Genomic DNA, 21,383 nt, shown 5'->3' on the forward strand with positions numbered 1-21,383 from the left:
CTCCCACTGGGTTCTTGGAGGATGAATCTGAAGTCACACCGCCAGCAACCCTGATGCTCCCTTGTCCAGTGCCCCTGTGGCAGGCGACCCCGAAGCCTTCCAGTCAGGGAAGAATTTGCCCGGCACGACCTGTTGTAAGCAGGGATGCCAGAAAGTTCTTCTTTACAGTAGAACGTCAGCTAATAAACGTAGAGGGAATGAAGGCGTTGGAAAGTCACCATTTGGTGATAACCATTATAGTAATAATTTATTCAGGTGAGGCGAGTCAATGGATACTGAACCAGAGCAGGCAAAAATTTGTTCGGGAATAGGATATTTTCACCGTCTCAAAACGTTTCCCCACATAATGCTGTTGTTACAAAGAACAAACGGTAACTTTACGATTGAAATTAACATCATCAGTAATGGGACAAATTGACATGCTGTGCCTCCTGATGTGACAGCAAGAAGAACACCGCACTGCGTCTATGGTGTTCTTGACAGAGATGCATAACCTGAATCTAATCACGAGGAAACATTAGACAAATGCACGTTGAGGGAGATTTTACTAAATAATTGGCCTGTACTCCTCAAATTGTCCCTGGTCACACAAGATGAGGAAAGACCGAGGGACTACTTCAGGCGGAAGAGATGTGACAACTATATTCCATCCTAGACCAGAAGTTTTGTTTTTGTTTTTGGACAATTGACAGATTTTGAATGGGACTATAGATTAAATGGTAGTGATGCATTAATGTTAATTTCCCGGTCCTGATAGTTGTGCTGTCATGAAGTTTCTTAGGAAATACACACTGAAATATTTAGGCCTAATTTTTTTTTTTTTTAATTTCATCTGCAATTATGTCAGTTCGGCATTATATTTTATGTCTTTAATTAAAAATTAAAACAAATGACTTAAATTTTAATTATAAAATAGAAACTAGGTAATTAAATGAAATTAAGATTTAATTAAAACAGAAATGAATTAATTAGTGCTTAGGTACAGTTTGGAAGACAGAATCTTTTTGGTTATAGAGTCTGGGATGGGAACAGGTTAGGAAGGGGGTTTTCTCAGGCACCCTTGCTCCATAGGAAGGCAGATTTGTGTTTTATTTTTTTTAAAATTTTTTAAAAGCTTATTTATTTATTTTGAGAGAGTGAGACAGTGCAGCGGGGGAGGGGCAGAGAGAGGGAGAAAGAGAATCCCAAAGAAGCTCCACTTGTCAGCTTACAGCCTGATGCGGGGCTCGAACTCAGAGTCGGATGTTTAACTGCCTGACCCACCCAGGCGGCCCCAGATTTGTATTTTATTTTATTTTATTTTTTTTAACGCTTATTTATTTTTGAGACAGAGAGAGACAGAGCATGAACGGGGGAGGGTCAGAGAGAGGGAGACAGAATCCGAAACAGGCTCCAGGCTCCAAGCTGTCAGCACAGAGCCCGATGTGGGGCTCGAACTCACGGACTGTGAGATCATGACCTGAGCCGAAGTCGGCCGCTCAACCAACTGAGCCATCCAGGCGCCCCCAGATTTGTGTTTTAAATGGAAGTTAGAATGGAGTCTTGTGGCTTCCTCAGGTTCTCGGGTAATTCTTAGCAGACTTAGGCTCCTGCGAGGCTCCCCTTAACCTTGGTAAACAGGGGTGAAAGCATTGAAACACCACTGTGTTGGTGGGAGAGTCTATAAAATAGGGACAGTAATCCCTACATGTAAAGATTAAATGAGGTAAAATACATAAAAATGCTTAGCACAGTATGTGGCATTTGGAACCTCATTTTATAGGTGATGATAGATCGTTTTTTTTAACGTAGCATAAGAATCAATAAAATAACATGACATTTTGGCAAGAGGCCTGGCTCAGGAGACAAGAAACCTGAAAAGCTATCTGACCACTGGCCAAGTCAGTTTGCAAACTGTCACGGGCCCACAGATGTTGCTCCCCCAAAAATTAAAACCATATTTTTTTTCTCCTGCTGCAAAAAGTAAGGGAATGGGTAGTTCTTTGCATATAAGCCTCAGAAAGGTATTTCTGGGCTCCTAACACGGAGAAACTGGTTTTTCCCTTCGACAGTTGCCGCGATGTGGGTTTCTGGGCACAAGGAATGACGTGGGGCCACTCTCTCCTCGGCTGCCCTGCGGTCCTGGGAGAACTTGCTCGTGTGCCCGCGGCCGGGCTGCTGCTTCTCCGAGAGGGGCAGCTGGCTCTTCCCCTGATCGCACTTACCCTCCTCTTGCGGCGTCTCAGCCGTGGTTGCAGGTCCTTCTGCTGCGTTCGCTGCAGAGGGGGTGGGGGAGACCTGGGTAGCGGTAGGCTGCAGGACCCCACAGAGAGGAGGGCGAGTCCACTGGGTGAAAAGGCCTCAGGACGTTCAGGCCCAGGAAGGAGTAATGGGTTCATCATCCATCCTGGGAGGAACTGCCAAAATACAGAAACCATTTCATTAGTGACGTGGAAGAGATGGCCGCAGTGCTAGGACGCTGACAGCAGGATGGTCTGTGCTCGCGTGGGTGTCGTCACCAGGGACCCTTGGTCAGCCTTCTGGCCCAGCACACAACCAGGCAGTGCGTGTCAAGTGTGCTCTCAGTGCCAGAATGGGTGCCTGAGAGGCCTGCCGCCAGAAACAGGGTGAGGAGGTGGCAGCCACCCCCATGTGGTGCCCCCCAAGTGAGGTGTCGTGCTCACAGAACTCCCGTGGCATCCTGGAGACCGTTTGAAGGGCCTGCCCTGCTGTCTGGGGTCTGACTGTCTCTGGCGTGGTTCACTTTCCTCGTGACTGTGTCTGGATTCCGAGAGACACATTGGGACACAGGGTGGAGAGCCGGCCTGGATGTGACGAGTGAAGCCAGTGATGGAGGAGCCCTGCCCTGGGGGGCACATTCTCAGGGGTGGCCAGCAAGGAGCCGGTGAGGGCCAATCGGAGGTCTGGAAGGTGGGTGGACAGGAGCGCAGCAGGAGCTCACCAGCGGCGAGAGGGCTTCCTGAACAGGGAAGAGGTGTGTGCACATGGGTCAGAGGACGCGGGCTTGGTTCCTGTTTTGCCGTTATTGATGATGTGAGCTTAGCAAAGCCTAATCCTTTGGGCCTGTATTTCTTCACCTGTCAAGTGAGTGGAATTACTGTGTGCCAGCTGTGGAAGTACTGCTAGTTGCTGCTCTGTGTCCATTCTCTTCCTTTTCAGTTGTTTGTTTGTTTGTTTATTATTTTTTAATGTTTATTTTTGAGAGAGACAGAGCAAAAGTGGGGGAGGGGCAGAGAGAGAGAGAGGGAGACAGAGAATCCGAAGCAGGCTCCAGGCTCCGAGCTGTCAGCACAGAGCCCGACGCGGGGCTCGAACCCACGAACCACGAGATCATGACCTGAGCCAAAGTCAGGCGCTCAACTGACTGAGCCACTGAGGTGCCCCTTCTTTTTCATTTATAAGCGAATCCCATTTATTTGGGTGCAGCATTATGCCCCGTAAAATAATTTCATAGCTTCCCTTGCAGCTAGGTGTGGCCATGTGACTAAATTAGGGACTTCCAGGAAAGTTGTTCAAAGGGTCTGCCTCATTGCAGGGGGTAAGGGGAGGGAACCTTTCCCTTTCTTCCCCCTTGTTGCCTGGAGCCCCAGTAGCTCTCTGGCACCATGCAGTGACCGTGAGAATGGAAACCAGGTCTAGGATAATAGAACGGAAAGGTAGAAGGAGCCAGGACCTTTGACAGCTTCATGAAGTGGCCCTACCACACCTGGATGACTTAGCTTTAGTCTTCTGTGTGTTCAAACCATTGTTACTTTACATCTTCTGTTCTATGCAGCTGGACCCAACCCACATGGATGCCCCTGCCCCCTAGGGCTGTTGTAAGGTTTAAATGAGCTAAAGCATAGCAAAGCGTTTTGTGAGTTGGGAAAGCACTTTGCACGTTGCTATGTGCCATAAAAATACAAGGAATCAGTCCTGTTATTGCCATTGTCATTTGCATAAACCTAAGGGGCAGGCTGCGGTGACCAGGCCCAGACAAGCTGGCTGGGCCAGGGGCACCAGTATGTGTCAGAGCTTGGCATGGGGATGGGGGCTGCAGGCAGTGGAATAAAACCTTTGTTACTTTTCCTTTGGGGGAGTGCAAGCGGGGGAGGGGCAGAGAGGGGGACAGAGGATCCAAAGTGGGCTCTGTGCTGACAGGCTGACAGCAGTGAGTCTGATGCGCGACTCAAACTCATGAACCGTGAGATTGTGACCTGAGCAAAAGTCAGACGCTCAGTTGACCGAGCCACCCAGATGCCCCTAGTTTTCCTAATTTTACACTGAATCCATAGGTGTGGCCTGGGCTCAAATGCAAGAAAGAGGGAGAGGGGTTGGGGGAGGTGAAGAGTGAGGGCAGATGAGATTAGAAACAGGGGCCCCCACAATTCCGGTGAAGAACCTCAGAGTGAGCAGTTTGGAAAGTTGAGCCGTGAGAGCGTTCGGGTAGACCAGTGGTCAGTGTATCACTATTTTCAGAAAACACCTGTGACTTCTGCCCAAAGAGGACTGTTTTCTCCAGCTGCCATCCCCAGGGCTCTCTGAAAAAAGCCTCCTGGTGAAGAGCAGAGACCTGGTGTCAGTCTCCGTGTTGGTGAACAAAGCCAGAATGTGGTCATGCCCCAAATAGGAAGCAGGGCTTAAGCTTTTGCAGATAAAAAATCAAGTTTCTAGCAGACCCCAGAGAGCTAGAAGCTGTGGAGAGGCCAGCGGGGGCCACGGACATCCATGCCATAGAAAGGAAAGAAAGGCGGATGTTCTGCTTTCCAAATCCAAAATTCAGTTTCCTCTGTAGATTAAAATTCGTAAAGATACATGAGCTATAATTTCATATTGGCAATAGAAGTGAGAGGAAAATTGAGACCAGGTGTTATATGTGTTGTCGTATATTATATACGTCCCTAAAGTTTTTCAGCCAAGTTGGAAATAAATTCTGTCCTATCCTAAAGGATATGATTTATATACCTAGTCACTGAAGGCACTAGGGGTGAGGGAGGAGGCTCATGTTACACTGTTGCTAAAGCAAAAACTGTGCCTTTTCATAATAATTTGTTTTGTTTTGTCCACAAAACAGGGGCTGATAGTTATAAAAAATGTGAGCACGGAGCCATAGCTCACACTCACTTTTCCATGCTTAATTTTGAGAGGGGGTGAGTAGGGCTGGAAGAAAGAATTTGTTGTATAGCTAATGCATAAAACTGACTGTGGCCATTAATTTCAACCTCTTGGCCCCCAAACCTTTTACCAGAGCTGCTAACAGGTTGTATAAATCACTCGCAGGAACTCCATTTCCTCCCTTCGCTCCTCCCCCAGAGGTAGGTGCAGGCTGCTGATGTGAAAAACAGAGATCAGCCTGGGGAGAGTCAGGGACTTCCTGGCTGAGCTGCGTCTGCAGGGTCCAGCCTGTTGTGTCCTGGCCACCCTGGGGAGGGGGGCGGGGGAGGGGGGGGAGGGGTGGGGGGGGTGGTGAACAGCAAGATGGGCTTTAGAGCCCAGCATTCCCTGGTGAGTCTCAGCCCTGACACTTTCAAGCTGTGTGATCTTGATTACCATACTTCTTCATTTCCTCATTTGTCAAGCAGAAATCATAATACCAATCTCAGAGCATTTGGATGATTAAATGATTATAATACATTTTCTGCCTGTTGGCTATTGTCATTGAAAACTTCCTTTCAACTTTTGTGGCGTGAAACTCTCCCCCCCCCCCCCCCCCCCCGAAGTTTCTCCGTTGGCCTCTGCTCAATGGAAGGGAACTCCAATAGTTTTTCAGCTCACTGAGGGTAAGGGTCTTGAGGGAGGTGGTTGTGGGAGGTGGGAACCCCTTCTCTGTCCACAGAAGCCCCAGCCACTGTACCGGGGTGCTCTGGAGCTGTCTGATGTTTTCATCCTTGATGTGGCAGCATTTCATATGTTTAAAGATAGGGGGATTTTAAAAGGGCCTCAGGGACGTCTGAAGGCTTTTCAGACATCTGTGTGTGAAGGCACACACGGAAACCCGTGTGTGATGGATCAAACGCACTGCTGGGTGAGGAAGTCTGTGATCTCAACTCTGACGCTTCCTCACTAGGTTGCCTTAGACAAGTCGCCCATACTCTCTCTGCCTCTGGTTTCTCATTTGAACACAGGAGGTCCTAATGGCCGGCTGCAGAAGTGAAGCAGAGGTTCATGAGCTGGCTCAGGAAGCGTAAAGCCCTCGTCATGGCCTGGCACACGGATACCATCTCTCTGCTCCTCAGGAGGGACCGTGTGACCAGGCTGGAGGAGCCCCAGGAGTCTGTACCCAAGGCCTTGGACGCTTGGCGTGTCCCACCTTCGTTGGTGACAGCTCTCCCCATAGTTAGACTGCTGTCCTGCAGCTGGGCCTTATGCCGCGAAAGGAGTGGAGAGGGGGGCTTTGAGGGACAGGGAAAGGCCCAGCTGGGAAGAGACCCAAGTTCTCTGTTGGGTCTGAGAATCACCACAGCCACTGTCAACTACAGACGCCCTCAGGGGCACCGCTGGGGTCTGTGCATTGTGGTGGCCAGTCTCCCATCACAGCCCGAGACCCTGTGCAGCAGGAGCAGCCAGTCTGGCGTGGCTGGTGCGGCACATCAGGATCGGGCCTGGGCCGTGGGCCTCTTACCTACCCCTCTCAGTGGCCTTTGGCTCCTGCAGGCCAGATGTGCCTCCGAGGAGCCATTACGAAGCACCAGAGGAGGATAAAACAGGTGGCAAATTGTTGCAGTGTTTCCAAGCAGACAGTGAGAAATCAAGCTTCCTTTCCAAGCAGCTGCTTCCAGATTCTCCACCTCGTGACACCTCACAGACTCGGGTTGCCACAGTGTCCCCTTCTCCCTGAGCCCTCTCCTGGCTAATGGAAAGCTAGGGGTAGTGTTCTGAGGTGAAAGCCCTCTGATGTGTTATAAATATTTATCTCTGGAAAGCTCTGAAGCTTTTTCAAGACAGAAGGAGAAAGGAGGCACTTGCACAGTCAACCTGCCCCCTCGGAGAAGGCCCATTCGTTGTGCAGGATGGTAGGCCCAGTGCTTACCCAAGCATGTCTGTCTTTTCATAATTCCCTGATCTATTTTGTCATGTGTTGTTCTGTGTGTGTTAGGATGCATCTACCAGGAATTACTTCTGGGGCTAGGAGAAGGGAGGGGAGTGGAAAAGAGGCTTCTTTTCCCCTTTTGTTTGTTTTTGGGTATCATTAATTACTCACTCTGGGTTGTAATTCCATCCATGGTCAGATGACATGCCTTGTGACTGGTTTAATTGAAGGCTGATGATGAGCTGTCTCAAGGCTTTCCACGGGGGAATGTTGACTTGGGAAGCGCCCAGCTGGTTCTAAGGCCGCGCATGTTGTCTTCTGCCGTGCACTGGAGCAGAGGAATGGACCCTCTGGCTCAGCCAGGCTGTGCTCGGGGCCTCAGGCGCCAGCAGCCGGGTTGGGCCTCCTGAGCCCTGAGTACAGTCACCTGGGCAGTCAATTTCTTCCTCCGTGCTCTCCAGGGCCAGGGTGGTCATGATGGTAATGGTCTAGGTCTTGAAAGCTGCATTTGTAGCCAGCACTTCTAGTCCCGTCTTTCCTTTTCTAACCTGTTAGAAACGAGTGGCACCATTTTGTTAGCCTGCAATGGGAGCATGAGAGAGTGAGGTGAGTGGATGTGGCCCCTTGTGAAGATGATACCACTACTTTACCCCCTTGAAGTTCAAGTGGAAAAAGGTCTCAGACCAAAAATCCCACCTAGATCCTTGGCATCCTTTCCCACTTTGAGTTGACATATACTAGTGGCTCCTGTCTTATTGTCAGATGTTTATCAGTCCTGTGGTTGGGGGTTTCAGCCAGAACCCCTGAACCGCCTTCTATACCCGGGATACAGCAATTCTTCCATTTCCTGAAATGGCCCGGGTCAGCCTGTCTGATCTCTTGCCAACAACCGTCCCCCATGGAAACCAGTGTTCAAAGTCCTGAATGCTGATCCATGAAGGGACACTGCTGGGAGTTCCTCTGCATTCTGTCATCTACTGAGGGGTCTGGCCAGCCTGCCTCAGCCCTGGTGCTCATCTGAGGATCATGTTCCTCAAATCCCTCATGCCACACAGGACTTTTCCTAACACATGGGCAAGCTTCCTTCTATCTGAGAAAATGATGCACTTCAGTTCTCGGTTTTGTGATTAAACGCATACATGACAAGATTGGTAAGTTTGAGGGGCTGGTTGGATGGCCCATCTTCCAACTAACTGGATGTCGCAGCAGACATGTTTCCAGGAGTGAACAGGTCCAGCTAGAACAGAAGATGACTGGGTGGTGGACCAGCGGAGGTGGGGGGACAGTGTTTTACTACTGGCTGTTGTAGTTCTCACACCAGGCACTGAGCTTGTGTCTCCATGGGTGACTCCTGGTTGTTAAGTCAGGCTTCTGCCTCCCTTTGAATGTGCGACTCAAGGTGTGTTCTTAGAGAAACTTAAAGATTTGTTGGCTTTGGTTGTTTTCTGACGTCCCTGCCTGATGTTAATGTGAGAATATGGAGAGCAGTTTTCCAAAAGCTGGCTATAAAGTATGTGGATCGTGGAGGTCTCTTCTTTCTTTAGCTGCGACTGTTTATCTTCAGGTTTGCGTTTTCATGGTATGATATGCACATCCTCCATGAGCTGCTTGTATTGGGTGCCTGGCAAGTCTTGCGCACAGCCCTTTGGGCCATATTATTTTGGCCACAGTGTTTTCTGCTCTTGAGTTTATGGCCCAAATTGGGAGTGGGTAGAGGGTGGGGGGCACTAATTGACATGAGAGCATCGGCTAGGCAATCAGAAGACCTGAGTTCTGGGACCAGCTTTGCCACTTAGCTCAACTGTGTGACCCCTGACAAGTCCCGTGTCATCCTTGGTCCTCAGTTTCTCCATCTGTATAATGGGTAGATTTGCTCTTCTTTCAGATCTGTTATCCTAGATTATTCTGCCTTTTTTTTTTTTTTTTTTAAACCATTTTCTCACGGGATTCTGACATGGCAGACATTCACCCAGCCTGGACGCTGGCCATTGTTTTGAGTTTTGTAGATGTCTAGTCCCTTTTCTGAGACGCTTTTTCCCATGCTTTATAGATTTCATCTCCTTTTTGTTTTGGAGTCAGTTATCTCACCCATTTATTACTTAAATCTCAGTGGTCATAACTGCTGTCATGACAGCCGTCCTCCAGCCAGCATCCCCTCTGGGCTGTCACCATTGCTGCCACTGCCATGTATCCATCTTATTTCATCCTTAGAAGAGCCTTTCAACATTATAGATACCACCTCCCCTGCCCCAGCCATGCAGTTCCCACAGAGAGAGGACGACACCAAGGACTAGAGGCCAGAGGAGCAGGGCCCTTTAAGAGAATCTCACCCCAGTCCATTCCAGCCTTCCTAGTAAGCATCTTCCTCTTTCCAGCAGTGACATTTGCAACTTGGCATCTTATTTCAAAATCACATAAAAGAATAACCGTCTGGATAGACGCCCGCATGACATTGCAGGTTGCTCTGAGGGCTGTCGGCTCTCAGAACAGAAGGGAGTGTCCTCCTGCCTCAGCCCAAAGAGTAGTAACTGGGTCAGTCCTTTCACATCAGTGTGAAGAAGTCCGTTCGTGCTGCCTCTTCCCTTCCTAACCAGTTAACTTATTTGGTGAAGTCCCTCTTGGAAGAAGTATTAGCAACTTATAGTAAAATAAGGTACCTTACAAGTGAGGAGTTATAAAACCATAAAAACAGCTCAAATTCCTGTGTCTCAGGGCCGCACATGGCCTTTTCCAGCTTTACTCCCAGCCAGTCCCTAAAGGGCAGGGAAAGTGCTTAGATTTTTTGCTGGGCTTCTTAAGACAAGGCCAGGGCTCTGCCAAAATGAAGGAGCTGGGTCTCTTCAGGAGACATCTGATGCCCCTGAACTCCGCTCTCCCAGCACATTCCCACCTTCAAGGAACACTCACTCTGGCAAAGATGGGGAGGCAGGTACCCAGGTGGCAATGCCCATGACTTTGACCGGGGCCTGTCCAGGCAGGGGAGGGAAGGAGGCATTCGGGCTGCACTTCGCAGAAGAGGTTGGATTTAGATGGCCTTGAAAGAGCAAGGGGTACACATAGCACGGGGTAGACTCTCAAGGAAGACCAGCTGACTGAATGGCCTCTCCACCACTGGGAGTTTCTTTAATTATAGCGGAACTATGTGCATGTAGAGGACTTCCCTTACGTTCTACATTTGGCCAGCTTGTTGCTCCGCTTTTGGTCTGTCAAGGTCCTTGGCACTTCGCTGTGCCCCTCTATGGTGGCAGGGGGTGCCAGATCTGCCTCCCTGGAGCTTCTCTCTGATCAGAGGGGAATCAGGCTCAACTGGAAAGAGCGTGCTGGGCTTTCATGTGAAGCTGACCAAAGGTCAGACCCCAGCTCCAGCACTTGTTTACTGTGGGACCTTGGGCTGTTGTTTTTAACTTTCCTAAGGCTGTTTCTTCATCTGAACATAGGAATAACTCAACACGTTGGGTGGTTATGAGAAGTAAGCTAAGTGCCTGTGCAATATTGGGTACTTAAAAACCACTCACAGAAAGGGTGGGTGCTTCCATGTGACTGTCACTGGTGTCATTGGAGGTACACCCTGGAGCCATGAGGATGACGTTTCCCCTTCTTGCATAGCCCTGTCAATACCACACAGAAGTTCCACCATACATCCTTGAGGCTTCCCCATCTTTCGGCCAAACGCCCTTGTTCCCTTCCACCACCTTCCTCGGCAGAACCTGTCGTGATGTGGTTTCTCTCCTCAGAATGATGGTGCCCTCCTGTCCCTGTCTCATTAAGTGCTCTGCTCTACTGTGTGTAAGAACCACCTGAGACCCTGGATGTAGGAGCTTGGGGGCACAGGAAGTGGAAAGGAAGGGGGGGAGGGAGTGAGGAAGAAAAGTGGCTGGACGGGGGGTGTGTGCACCCCCTCACCGTGACTTCTTGATGGCTACGATTCTCATTCCTAGATGTTCTCTCCTGGGACACAGTGTCCTTCCCTAAGGTCCCCATCAGGTACTGTGTCTTTGTTCCCCAGGGCCACCTCTGAAAGCAACGGGTGCCCTGAGGCTCTGCCCCGTGGTCTGTCTCTCTTCTCCACTCCTAGTTTAAGGCAGCTTTCTGGGAGACAGCGACGTCAACACAAGGGCCTCCCGACCGCAGGCCCCGAGTCGTCACCTTTCCTGGTTTCTCTGTTGTTGTTGTTGTTATTGCTGTTTTTAGTGCAGGAGGGAGAGCAGCAGTTTTACTCATTGGCGTGTGGGGATGGGCAGTGTGAAGCCAGGCAGGCAGCGGTGTTCCATGGCTGGGCGAGCTCATTTTCCTGCATCCCCTTCCCACAGGGCCAGAGAGGCGTGGCTTTGGTGCCCCCTTACTTTCCTCCGGCCTGGGCAGCTGGGGTCTCACCTAGTGTAACTTATTTTTTTCAGAACGCTCACGTCAAACGTCAACTGATGTGTTGTTTGTTTTGTTTTGTCTTTTTTTTTTTTTTTTCCTGTGCCACAAAGGAAAAGAGAACAAGAACAAATGAATCAGTTTTTCTGGAATCATAAGCTGTGATTTCTTCATAAACTAATTTCGAGAATGGCTATTGAATTCCACAAACATTCCTGAGTGTTTACTGACCACCAAGGCCTGCCCTATGAAGGGGTGGAGGCCGAGATGCCAAAGATAGGGTCCCTGTCTTCAGAGGGCTTCCTCGGGAAGCCTGTGCTCAGACAGCCGTCATGTCCTGGGGGGAGCCTCATGTTCCGGATGGGTGTTAGTGTGCCTCGGCTGCCCAGGCATGCCCATAGTTCACAGCCCAGCCCAAGTCTCCCTCCTCCATGAAGTCTCCCTTGACTGCGTCAGGCATCAGTGAGCTCCCTACTCTCCAGACCCTGGATTCCTGCAGTCCTCTGCAGCCTGAATACAAGATGTTTCCCGTCTGTCCTCTCCTCTTCCCGGCACCACAGCCTCCCGAGGCCCGTTGTATCACCCCCACATTAACAAATGAGACAGCTAGGATTTAAACAAGTCACTTTCCCAGGGTCACAGAGTTAATCAGCAGCAAAGCTGGAACTTGCACTTCGAGTCCGATTCCCACCTCAGGCCTCCTCCTCAGTGCAGAGCACTTTCTCTCCTCCATCATCTGACCCTGAGCGCCCCCTCTCTGGAGCCCCTGCAGCCCCTCCCATTTCATGTCCGCGCTGGTTCCTCCCCTCTTGGTTTCAGTCACCTGCTATCACTCCTGGGGTGGGGGGCAGAGGCCCATCAGCTGGGTCCGGTCCCCTGCTGGCACAGGCGCTGAGTCAGGCTTGGTAGGGGAAGGAGGAGAGAACTTAGCCCGTGCCTCCCTCCTCCCCTCTCGCCCTGAATCATCTGGAGGCAACAGAAACAAACAGAGCTTATGTGCCAGGTAATTGTGAGACTCAGTTTGTCTAATTATAGTTCACTTTGTCTTTCAGCCAGTGGAATAAAAACAGTATCTGAAGCCTTTCAGCTGTTCCCCTTTGGGTGAGCATCCCAGCCTGACACACTACGTTTGCAGAACGTGCTAATAAGGGCGGGTTTTCAGCTCTCTCTCCTGTGGGTCGTTTACCAGCTGTGCCCCAAAGAGAAACACCTGTATGCTCCGCGCTAGATCCTTTTGAGAATGAAGTGGTGTGCTGTTGCCAATGACACCAGGACAGTGGGCCTGAAGTAGGGCACATGGTCACCGAGTTATAGACAAGATGCCTGCCTGCGATTGGAAGGAAAGGTGGAGTGGTTGTTTACGAAGGCTTCTCATGCGGAGTGGGTTGCTGGTGGATGAAGCGCCTCTGTTTCCAGCCATAACTTTGCATCATTCAGTGACTGTAAGAATGATCCACTACCTGTTTCTGCAATTTCCACTCATTTTCTGTCAGTGGCTGAGCCTCCCAGGATGTGTGTCTGTGTCTTATTGTTTTCTTTTTCTTTCCTCCAGAGATCCTGCGGATAATTCAGCTGGACCTAGACCTGAAGTACAAGACCAACATCCGGGAATTGTTTGAGGAGTTTGACAATTTCCTGCCAGGCGCCGTCATTGGCATAGCAAGAGAGATGCAGCCAGTATACAGGTATGTGGCAGCTGTAGGGGACGTGGCCTCCAGGACCCTCTCCACCCCTTGTCCCCTTCCCCTCTCCCGCTACCCACTTCAGACTGGGATTTATCGGTAGACAGTCTTTCTACACTTAATCTCTTAGAGACACATTTGTACTTACTGCCTGTCGTCAACAGTGCGGGCAGGTGGGTCCGCTCCAAAGCCGTAGATGCTGCCTCGCTCTTTTTGGGGAGTGTGTGACATTTTTCTTGTAGAAAGGGGAGCTGTTTTGGTTGTTGGTTGTGGTTAAGCTCAGAATTTTAAAATCTTGGGCTTTGCCATACAGAGGGAGGTATCAGGATATGGCTTTAACTTGCCGGTCTGATGATGAACTAGGTTTTCTTGGCCTCTCGGTCACCAGTGACCGCTCCTCTGTTGAAGCAGAGTCTCAGTGTCTTGTAAGGAGGCAAAGGCAGCACAGCTCTGGAACACAGGTTGGCGTTCCCCGCTCACGGTGAAGAACGCATTCTGCGTCGTGCACGGCTTCATTGTCAAGCACGCGTCGTAGAGAAACCCCAGCGTCTGCGAACCGGGAGACATGTTCAAGAATATCCATTGCAGCATTGTGTGTGGTAGCCAAAAACTGAGAATGACTTAAATGCCATAGATAGCAGAATGGATAAATAAAATACCTTCATCTGAGTGAGTCCTACACAAAACCAAAAAGGAGCACGTGGTACCCATGCACACTGCTAGGCAAAACTAAACTGTGATCTTCAGGGATGCGTACCATGTGGCCCAAATTATAAGGAAAACCAAGGAAATGCTGATCCCCAAAGCCAGCACAGGGTTCCCTCTGGAGAGGGTGGGGTGGGGGAGGGGTGGGGAGCAGGACGTGGGCGGAGGTTGCCTCTGGAGTGCCTCAGTGTGGTGTCAGTCCTCTGCCACGGGGGCCGTGCGCGGGGTTGCGTGTCATCCTGTGTGTGTACTATACATCTTACAGTTGAAACAAAGGAGAGGAGAGGCAAAAGCACGTACAAGTTTTTGTTAAAAACTAGACCCATGGTTCTGGATCCAGAGAGTTCCAGGTCACTGACTGATCCTCCTCTGGGCAGAGCCAGAGCACCCCCAGAACCGAGCCGCCTGGAGCGGGGATTTCACCGTCCCCTGGGCTGGCCCGCTCTTTGTTCTCTGCGCATCCCCTCCCGCTGGCTCCCTGTGGACATTCTTGGAGCCATGCCGCCTCTGGAGAGCTGCAGAGCACAGGCGACTGGTGACCCAAGAGCCCGTGCTTCCCCTAAAAGAGAGGGGAAGAGTGACAGCCTGCTTGCTTGTGGTTATTTGCAACACGCAGATCACATAACAGGAAATTCCTGCGAGGCCTCTGAGAGGGCTGATAACCCCTGGGCCTTGTGGGCTGTTCGCCCTGACGTCATCCTCTCCCACGGTGTCCCCCGCCCCCCGCCCCATCACAAAGCAGGGCCTAGTACTCGGGGAGGCTTTGGGCAAACACTTGCCACTTCCAGCTCCTAGCAGCCTCCGGGCCTCATTCCCTCACCTTCGCGCAAGGTGTATCTTATGTCAGTGGTTCTCAATTTCACAACTGGAGGCACTGGAAAGGAGCACTGAACTGAGAGTCCAAAGTCCTGTGTGCTCATCCCTGTGCACAGGGCCTGGGTTCCCCCATCTGAGAACAGGAGCAGTTGTGCTCCTAGACTTCCCGCCCCTGGCTCTGGCACTGTGATCCCTCTCTCCTGCCCCTCACCATTTCCTCAGTGTCTTTCCTCAGTCCCGAGGCTGCTTGTCTGCTGCGGGGGCGGGGGGGGCTCCTCACTGCTCAGTAGGGGCCAGGGTCTCCTGGATACTTGTACCAGGCTCATTTTTAAATGCAGTCAGAGCAGTGATACTTCAAGGCCTGATCTGGAATCTTCTCATGTAATATACATGGAAACGTGATCACATTTATATCGTTTTGGCCAGAATTTATGTTTTTTGTAGATCTAGGATTTTATTAACCGTGAAACTTAAATCAATTTAATTGTCTGGACTTCTCAAAAGAAATCTCTGAGAGATTTTAGATCCAAAACGAAATTGAATTTTTCTCACCTTCGGAGTCTTTAATTATCTGAGGAAAATCAGACCTCTGTGGCTGGGCTGCTGAAAGAGGCCCAAACTGCCCTGTCCTTAGGGCTCGTGCACTCAAATCAGCAGAAATGAAAACTCCTTTTGGTGCTCCCACCTTCCCCTTCCATTCCTCCCCAGCTGAAATGTTTATAAAGCCTCTAATAATTAAGTCTGCAAACGGCTGTCTTGCACGAATGTGCGCCCTACTGGCTCTGGGTAATTGCCTCTGAATATTTGCAGTCTCGTGCTGGGGCTGGGAATGGCTTGGTGCTGGCTGGGTGTGAGGGGTGGGGGGTGGAGTGTGGATTTTTTTTTTTTTTTTTCTGTCTTCCACAAGAAAACTGGAGACTCCACTGCCCCCAAAGAGCAAGTGTTAGTTGTTTGCGCCTTTGGAGCCTGTGCCTGGGTGTGTGTGCTTGTGGGGAGGGAGTGGGAGAAGAAAGGGGGGAATGGAAGGGCGGCGAGTGAACCGCGTCCACGCAAGGACGGATGGAACTGGGCCCTTCCCCTGGGCAGGCAGCCTCAGCCCCACTTGTCTGGACTTGGCCGTCACCCACCCCTGTGGGCACTTGCCGCTTCCCTAGCCCTCCTCCAGGAACGAGGAGGTGGTGGGAGTTCCCACAACCACGTGGCCTCCCCAAGTGGCGGAGTGTGAGGTGGGCAAGGTTTTCGCCATAAGCAAAATCAGCTAGCGTCTATGAAAAGAAAGGAAAATTTAGAAACGAAACAGCACAAAAGCAAAACTGGACTGATTAACCAAGTATGTTTTTGATCTGGAAATTCACTAAGCAGAAATAAATTTGGATCTCCTCAACTGTGTTATTTTTATAGTCACTTGTCTGACAGTTACTGTACTTCAAAAGGGCACATCTTAAGTCATTTTTATGGTTGTTTCCCCTCTATTGTGTGCCATGAACGTTAGAAGCTTGGAGGAGAGGGGAGGGAAATGTATTTCTCACTATTCATTTGACAAATAGCTGTTTTGTTTTGTTTTGTTTTTCAGTTCTCCCGCTGCCCCAAATATACATTAACCCCACCATGTGTTCTGGAAAATGATGGATTGTGGGATGCTAGGATGGCGATAGAGGAACCTTTTCCTCCGGGGTCCCCGTCAGGATTCTGTTGAGTCAGATGTTCCATGACCCTTCTCACCTGAAAGTTGGGGAGTCGTGGCCATTTTGGGTGGAACAGTCCTGCCTCGTTGTCAAGACAACTAGACTGCCGGACAGGTCCTCATGGGTGATGTGTTTAGTTGGGATACATGGCCAAAAGGAGGGAAGAGTCTTTTGCTTTCTCTGTCAACAGAATGGTCTCTGTAAATAGACCACTGTATTTTGCAAATATGTGTTAGTCCAGGATGCCATTTTGAATTTGCTTCCTGATGAATGTATTCGAAGAGTAAAGAAAACTGTTGGACCCTCTTTATGTACAGCCCATACAAATTACAAGTGGGTATCAGCAGGCAGAGCCGCTTGACGTGGAAAAAAAAGCATTCGGGTTATACTCAGAAGCTCTGGATTATAGTCCCTGCCTTTCATGAATTACCCACGTGATGCTTTGCAAGCTACTGGATGCTCTGACCCTCTGTTTTGTTTTCAATCTGTAAGTAAGGATACGTATATCTCCAGAATTACCAAAAACTCAAATGGAACAACATGCCTGAAAGTTTCTGGAGTGAGAGAGGCCCTCAGTCAAGGGCACTTGCTCACCCTCCTCCCTCAGTCCTCACCACGCCTTTGTGTGTTTTCTTTTCAAGGCGATTTCTTCTACGGGATACCCTCGCTCTACCCCACCCCTACCGTGCAGGGATACTAGTTAAAACACACGACACTCACTTAAGTTGGATTTCAGATAAACAAATAATTGTCTTGTGTACGTATGTCCCACATATTGCATGGGGACATATGTACACAAAACAACTATTTGCTGTTTATATGAAATTTAAGTTAACTGGATGCCCTGTTTTTTGTTTGCTTGCTTGTTTGTTTCGCTAAACCTGGCAGCTCTACCCCTACCCAAGAGTGAGAACCTTCTCTTTTTAGCAGAAGGGGGTGATCTGGCTTTTCTACAAAATCCTCGAGTGAGCAGGAACAAAGTGTTACAGGAGTGGGAGCTTGTGAGGAAAACAGGGTGAGTAAGTGAGGGATGGAAGGAGGCAGCTCTCAAAGTCTCCGTGAGGCACCAGGCCTGAGGTCACCACTCCACAGGAGTTAGAGGCCTGCTTGTGATTTGGGCCCTTTGGGGAGGTCGCTGGAGCTAGGAGGCCTGGCAGTGGTTTAGCTTCAGGCCACAGGGTTCCTGCTGAGCTTGGAATGAGTGTATGAGAGAGAGAGACACAGAGAATGTGTGTGAGAGAGAATGTGTGTGTGGTGTGAGAGAGAGAAAGAGACAGATAATGTGTGTGAGAGAGAGAATGTGTACGACAGAGAGAGAGAGAGAGAGAGAGAGAGAGAGAGAGAGAGAGAGAGTGTGTGTGTGTGTGTGTGTGTGTAGCTGGGGTCACAGCCCTTGGTTATGGTCTTTCTGTCTTGGAGCTGGCCACCTGAGGAGCTGATGAATGGGAGCTTTGTTGGTGGGGGCCACTGGCTTCCGGTTCATTCTCTGTTGGCTCCACAGGCCAGCTGTGTGCTTGTTTGAGCCCAAACCCACCATGAGATGGAAGCAGCAGGCTAATCCTGTCAGCTGCTGATAAGGCACCACCAGGCAGGAATTTGCTTTTGTGTTAAGTATTTTAATAGTGTCCACTCTTTCACCTTTTTAGGTCACATGGTTTTAATTGATAGCATCTGTGCCAGCCTCGCCTCCTTCCAGATGCTGGAGTGGAAATGTCCAGTTAATCTGCAGGCTGCCTTATCCCATTCCTAGGACTGGTGAAGGGCTCTCAGGGGAGCTGGGGAGGAAGTGAAGATTTAGCACAGAGGTAGCACAGAGGTAGGAGAGGAGGATGTGGAATGGCCCCACCTGTGCCACTCACAGCTGTGTGACCTTGGGCAAGTCTCTTGGCCTCTCTGAGCTTCAGTTTCTATAGCTGAGAAATGGGGATTATAGCACTGTATAATACTACATATGGTGGAGTTGAATGGCAGATTAAGTCAGTCAGTATATTTATAGTGCCTGGCATGGAGTAGCACTCCCTAGTGGTCCTGGGCGTTTTATCCAGTTCTAGCTTAGCCACTTACTAGTTGTGTGACCCAAAGGAAGTCCCTTAACTTCTGAGCTTCAGTATCCTTATGCGTAAAATTGGAGCAGCTGATAACTTAGCATAATTAGTGCTAATATTTTGGCTTCTCAGCATCTAAACTCCCTTCCTGTGTTTGAGGAATTCCCTCCCATGTAAGCCATCCCCACCTTTCTGGAAGACAAAGGGGCTGATACTTTATTTCCTGGACTCCTAGCTGGGATGTTGGTACTGGCTTCCCCTCCTTCCCTGCCTCCCCTGAGGAAATCAGTCCTATGAATTTAGTATCTGTGCAGGCACGTCTTTATACTTTTGCCCTATACTCTAAACAATACAGGCTATTTGCAAAACAGAACAGTGTTGCAAGAAGTCAACTAGTCCACAACGAAGGAGGGAAGTTTTAGTATGCCTCTGTGGGAATCCGAGAGCTCAGACGGGGAGGTATGCACACAGAAGATGCAGTTGTGGTTGCAGCGGGGAAGCAGGGCAGGTACCCCACTCCCTGCTTCCCAGTGTGAGCCTGGCGGCCTCTTTCCCCTGCCCGGGTATTTCAGTGCCCTGCGGAGGGCGAACTGCTGGCCACAAGCCCTGTTTCTGAACTCAGCCCATGCCTCTAGCCCTGAGCGCTAACAAGGTTTGGGTTCCATTTCTTCTCCTGGAGATATTCATCTTGTTTTTTAACCCTACTACGTCTTTTCCCATGCTGCGCTCCTCGAATTAGAAAAAAAATCATTATATAAAAATATTTTCATTAAAAATTCAAGAAGTATGTGAGGATTATTTTTCCAGAGATTTTCTACAAATTTATCAACATGTATGTGTGTGTGTATCCGTGGACTCATACTTTATATACCCTTGTGCATCGTTTTTATTTTTTTGTTCACTTACCAGTATATCTTGGCCATCCTTATACCTAACTCAGTATTCCTATATGAAGCGTTGCTAGTCTCCCAGCATATACGCATATATACCTATATGTGTATGCATATATACATGCGTAAGTATGTATGTATGTATATATGCATATGTATATAGGTATATATAGGTATATATGTATGTGTGTGTGTGTGTGTGTGTGTGTGTGTGTGTATGTGTGTATGTTTGTGTTTTTGCTTTTGCTTTTCACTTAGGAAACCTTCCAAAATATACAAAAGTAGACAGAATCCTGTAGGATGCTGGGTGCTTCAATGTTACAACATTCAAGGAGCCTCAATAATTATTAGCCCTCAGCCAGTCTTGTTTCATCTCTACTCCCAGCCACCTCTCCACTTCTGCCTTCCTTGCTTTCTCTGTTATTTTGAAACAAATCCCAGACAGCCTACCATTGCATCTGTAAATGTTATTTTTAATCTTTTTTTTTTTTTTTTTTTTTTTTTAAAGCATCCTATCTGCCATTGCTGGGTCTGGAGCTGAGGAGGGTTGTGTGAACTCATAGTGGCATTTTGTCTTCAGGTTCCTCAGTCTGAAATCAGTTTGTATGAGGGAGGGAGAGGGACAGACCCATCTCTCACATCTAGCCACCCAGCGTTTTCCATCTCTCTCCAGATTGTCTTGTGTCAGGATGTTACTGTACTACTTCTGTCTGGAAGGGTTTACGCTGATATAAATAAATCCAGGTCCTCTGTTCAGTAGGCGTCAAGCTCTGCTTTGTAGGAGAGTGCCACCACCACCATCATTGCAGGTAGCAGCCTCTCTTCTTCCCTCAGACACCTGAAAATGAATTTCTTGGTTCTTGTTCTTGTGTGTGTGTGTGTTGTCTTTTTTTTAAAGTAACCAAGATTGAACCTGTCAGTTTCTATTACGGTTCAATCTGAGTAACAGAGAAAAAAAGCTGCCACCTTATACAGCAGTGCCTGATAAAGAAGCTGAGTGTTTCTTCACTCCCTGGGAGTCGGCAGGCTGGACTCTTTGGCATAGCCCATGGGATCTGGAGGCTGTGATGGAGGCCCGGAATTCCTAATAAAAGGGGAGGGAGATACCTGCCCCATGCTAGAGATAAAAATACCTACTCTGAGGCGGTTATTTTTTAATCACACCGTTGGGAACATGTGTTTTAAAGGGAAAAAGACGCATGCAGAAGCACTGAAGCGGAATTGTGTTTCCTCTGTGACGGCTGTGCCCTGCTGGGTGAGCTGTGAGTGTCCAATGCCCGCTGAAGGCCGTGGGAGGCAGGCTGCCAAAGATGTTGTGTTCAGGCTAAGATGACGTCCTGGTTGAACATGGGAGGGGCTTCCCTTCTCTGAAAGCACACCCGCTTTCTCAGGTTTTTTTTTTTTTTTTTTTTTTTTTGCATTGCCAGAACTTGTTCCTTTTTGCCACATAAACATCTCATTGAGAGATCCTCATTTGCAATCCAGGCAGCAAAAAAGACTGATCTATAAGCATCTTCTTGGGGGGAAAAAAGCAAAATAGCATAGTTGAATCACAGTGGCATATGTAGAAGAGGGACTTTCTGTGACAGGCAGCATGAGGGAAGGACTGACTTAGGCATGACTGGCTGTGTGTGAGGGGAATTACAGTATGGCTCCATGGCCACTTTGGGTACACGTGTCAGTTGCATGCCTGCCTTCCTGCAGGTGACCGGAGTGAAATGGATATTCAGCCCCCATTCCCCTGCCTCCGGTTAGCTGCAGAATTAGCCATTACAGAAACGTCAAGTTTTTACTGGATTTGAGTTTGAAATGAACTCCTTACCTCCTGCTCCTGCATTGGGTGACTTCTTTAAATGCGTCATTTACTGTTGACCGTAGAGAACCCCTATGATCTTCCGTTTAGAAGTAGCAGAATCGACCCTAGTATCAAGGAGCTGCCCATAGGAACGCTTATGATCCAGGGACCCAGCCTTCCTAAATGTCTCTGTCTTTGAGAATTTTCTACCATTTGTAAAAGAGGAAGCTTTTTAGGAATCAGAATTTCTTTTTGTATAATAATTTGCCTTTTGGTCCTGGCTGCTGTAGATGAGCACTCATTATGAAGCTGCTGGTCCTGACGGACTTTCAGAAATATGAAGTCCTCGAGATGCTCATGGGGCCTCATTACTGTCAGTCAGTGTGGTGTAAGG

The 21,383-nt window shown here is 49.1% G+C and overlaps 1 protein-coding gene across 2 annotated transcripts in view; it reads left to right on the forward strand.

Moving 5' to 3' along the window:
- Positions 1 to 21,383, forward strand: part of XXYLT1 (xyloside xylosyltransferase 1) — a 170,308-nt gene that overhangs the window by 82,812 nt on the left and 66,113 nt on the right. For both annotated transcript variants that reach the window (XM_023260288.2, XM_045037109.1), the window contains exon 3: positions 12,924 to 13,056. In XM_023260288.2, the coding sequence (XP_023116056.1) occupies positions 12,924 to 13,056 (133 nt within the window). The remainder of the gene's footprint in view (positions 1 to 12,923; positions 13,057 to 21,383) is intronic.

This window comes from Felis catus, chromosome C2, assembly GCF_018350175.1.
Source record: "Felis catus isolate Fca126 chromosome C2, F.catus_Fca126_mat1.0, whole genome shotgun sequence".
In the NCBI taxonomy this organism is placed as follows: Eukaryota; Metazoa; Chordata; class Mammalia; order Carnivora; family Felidae; genus Felis; species Felis catus.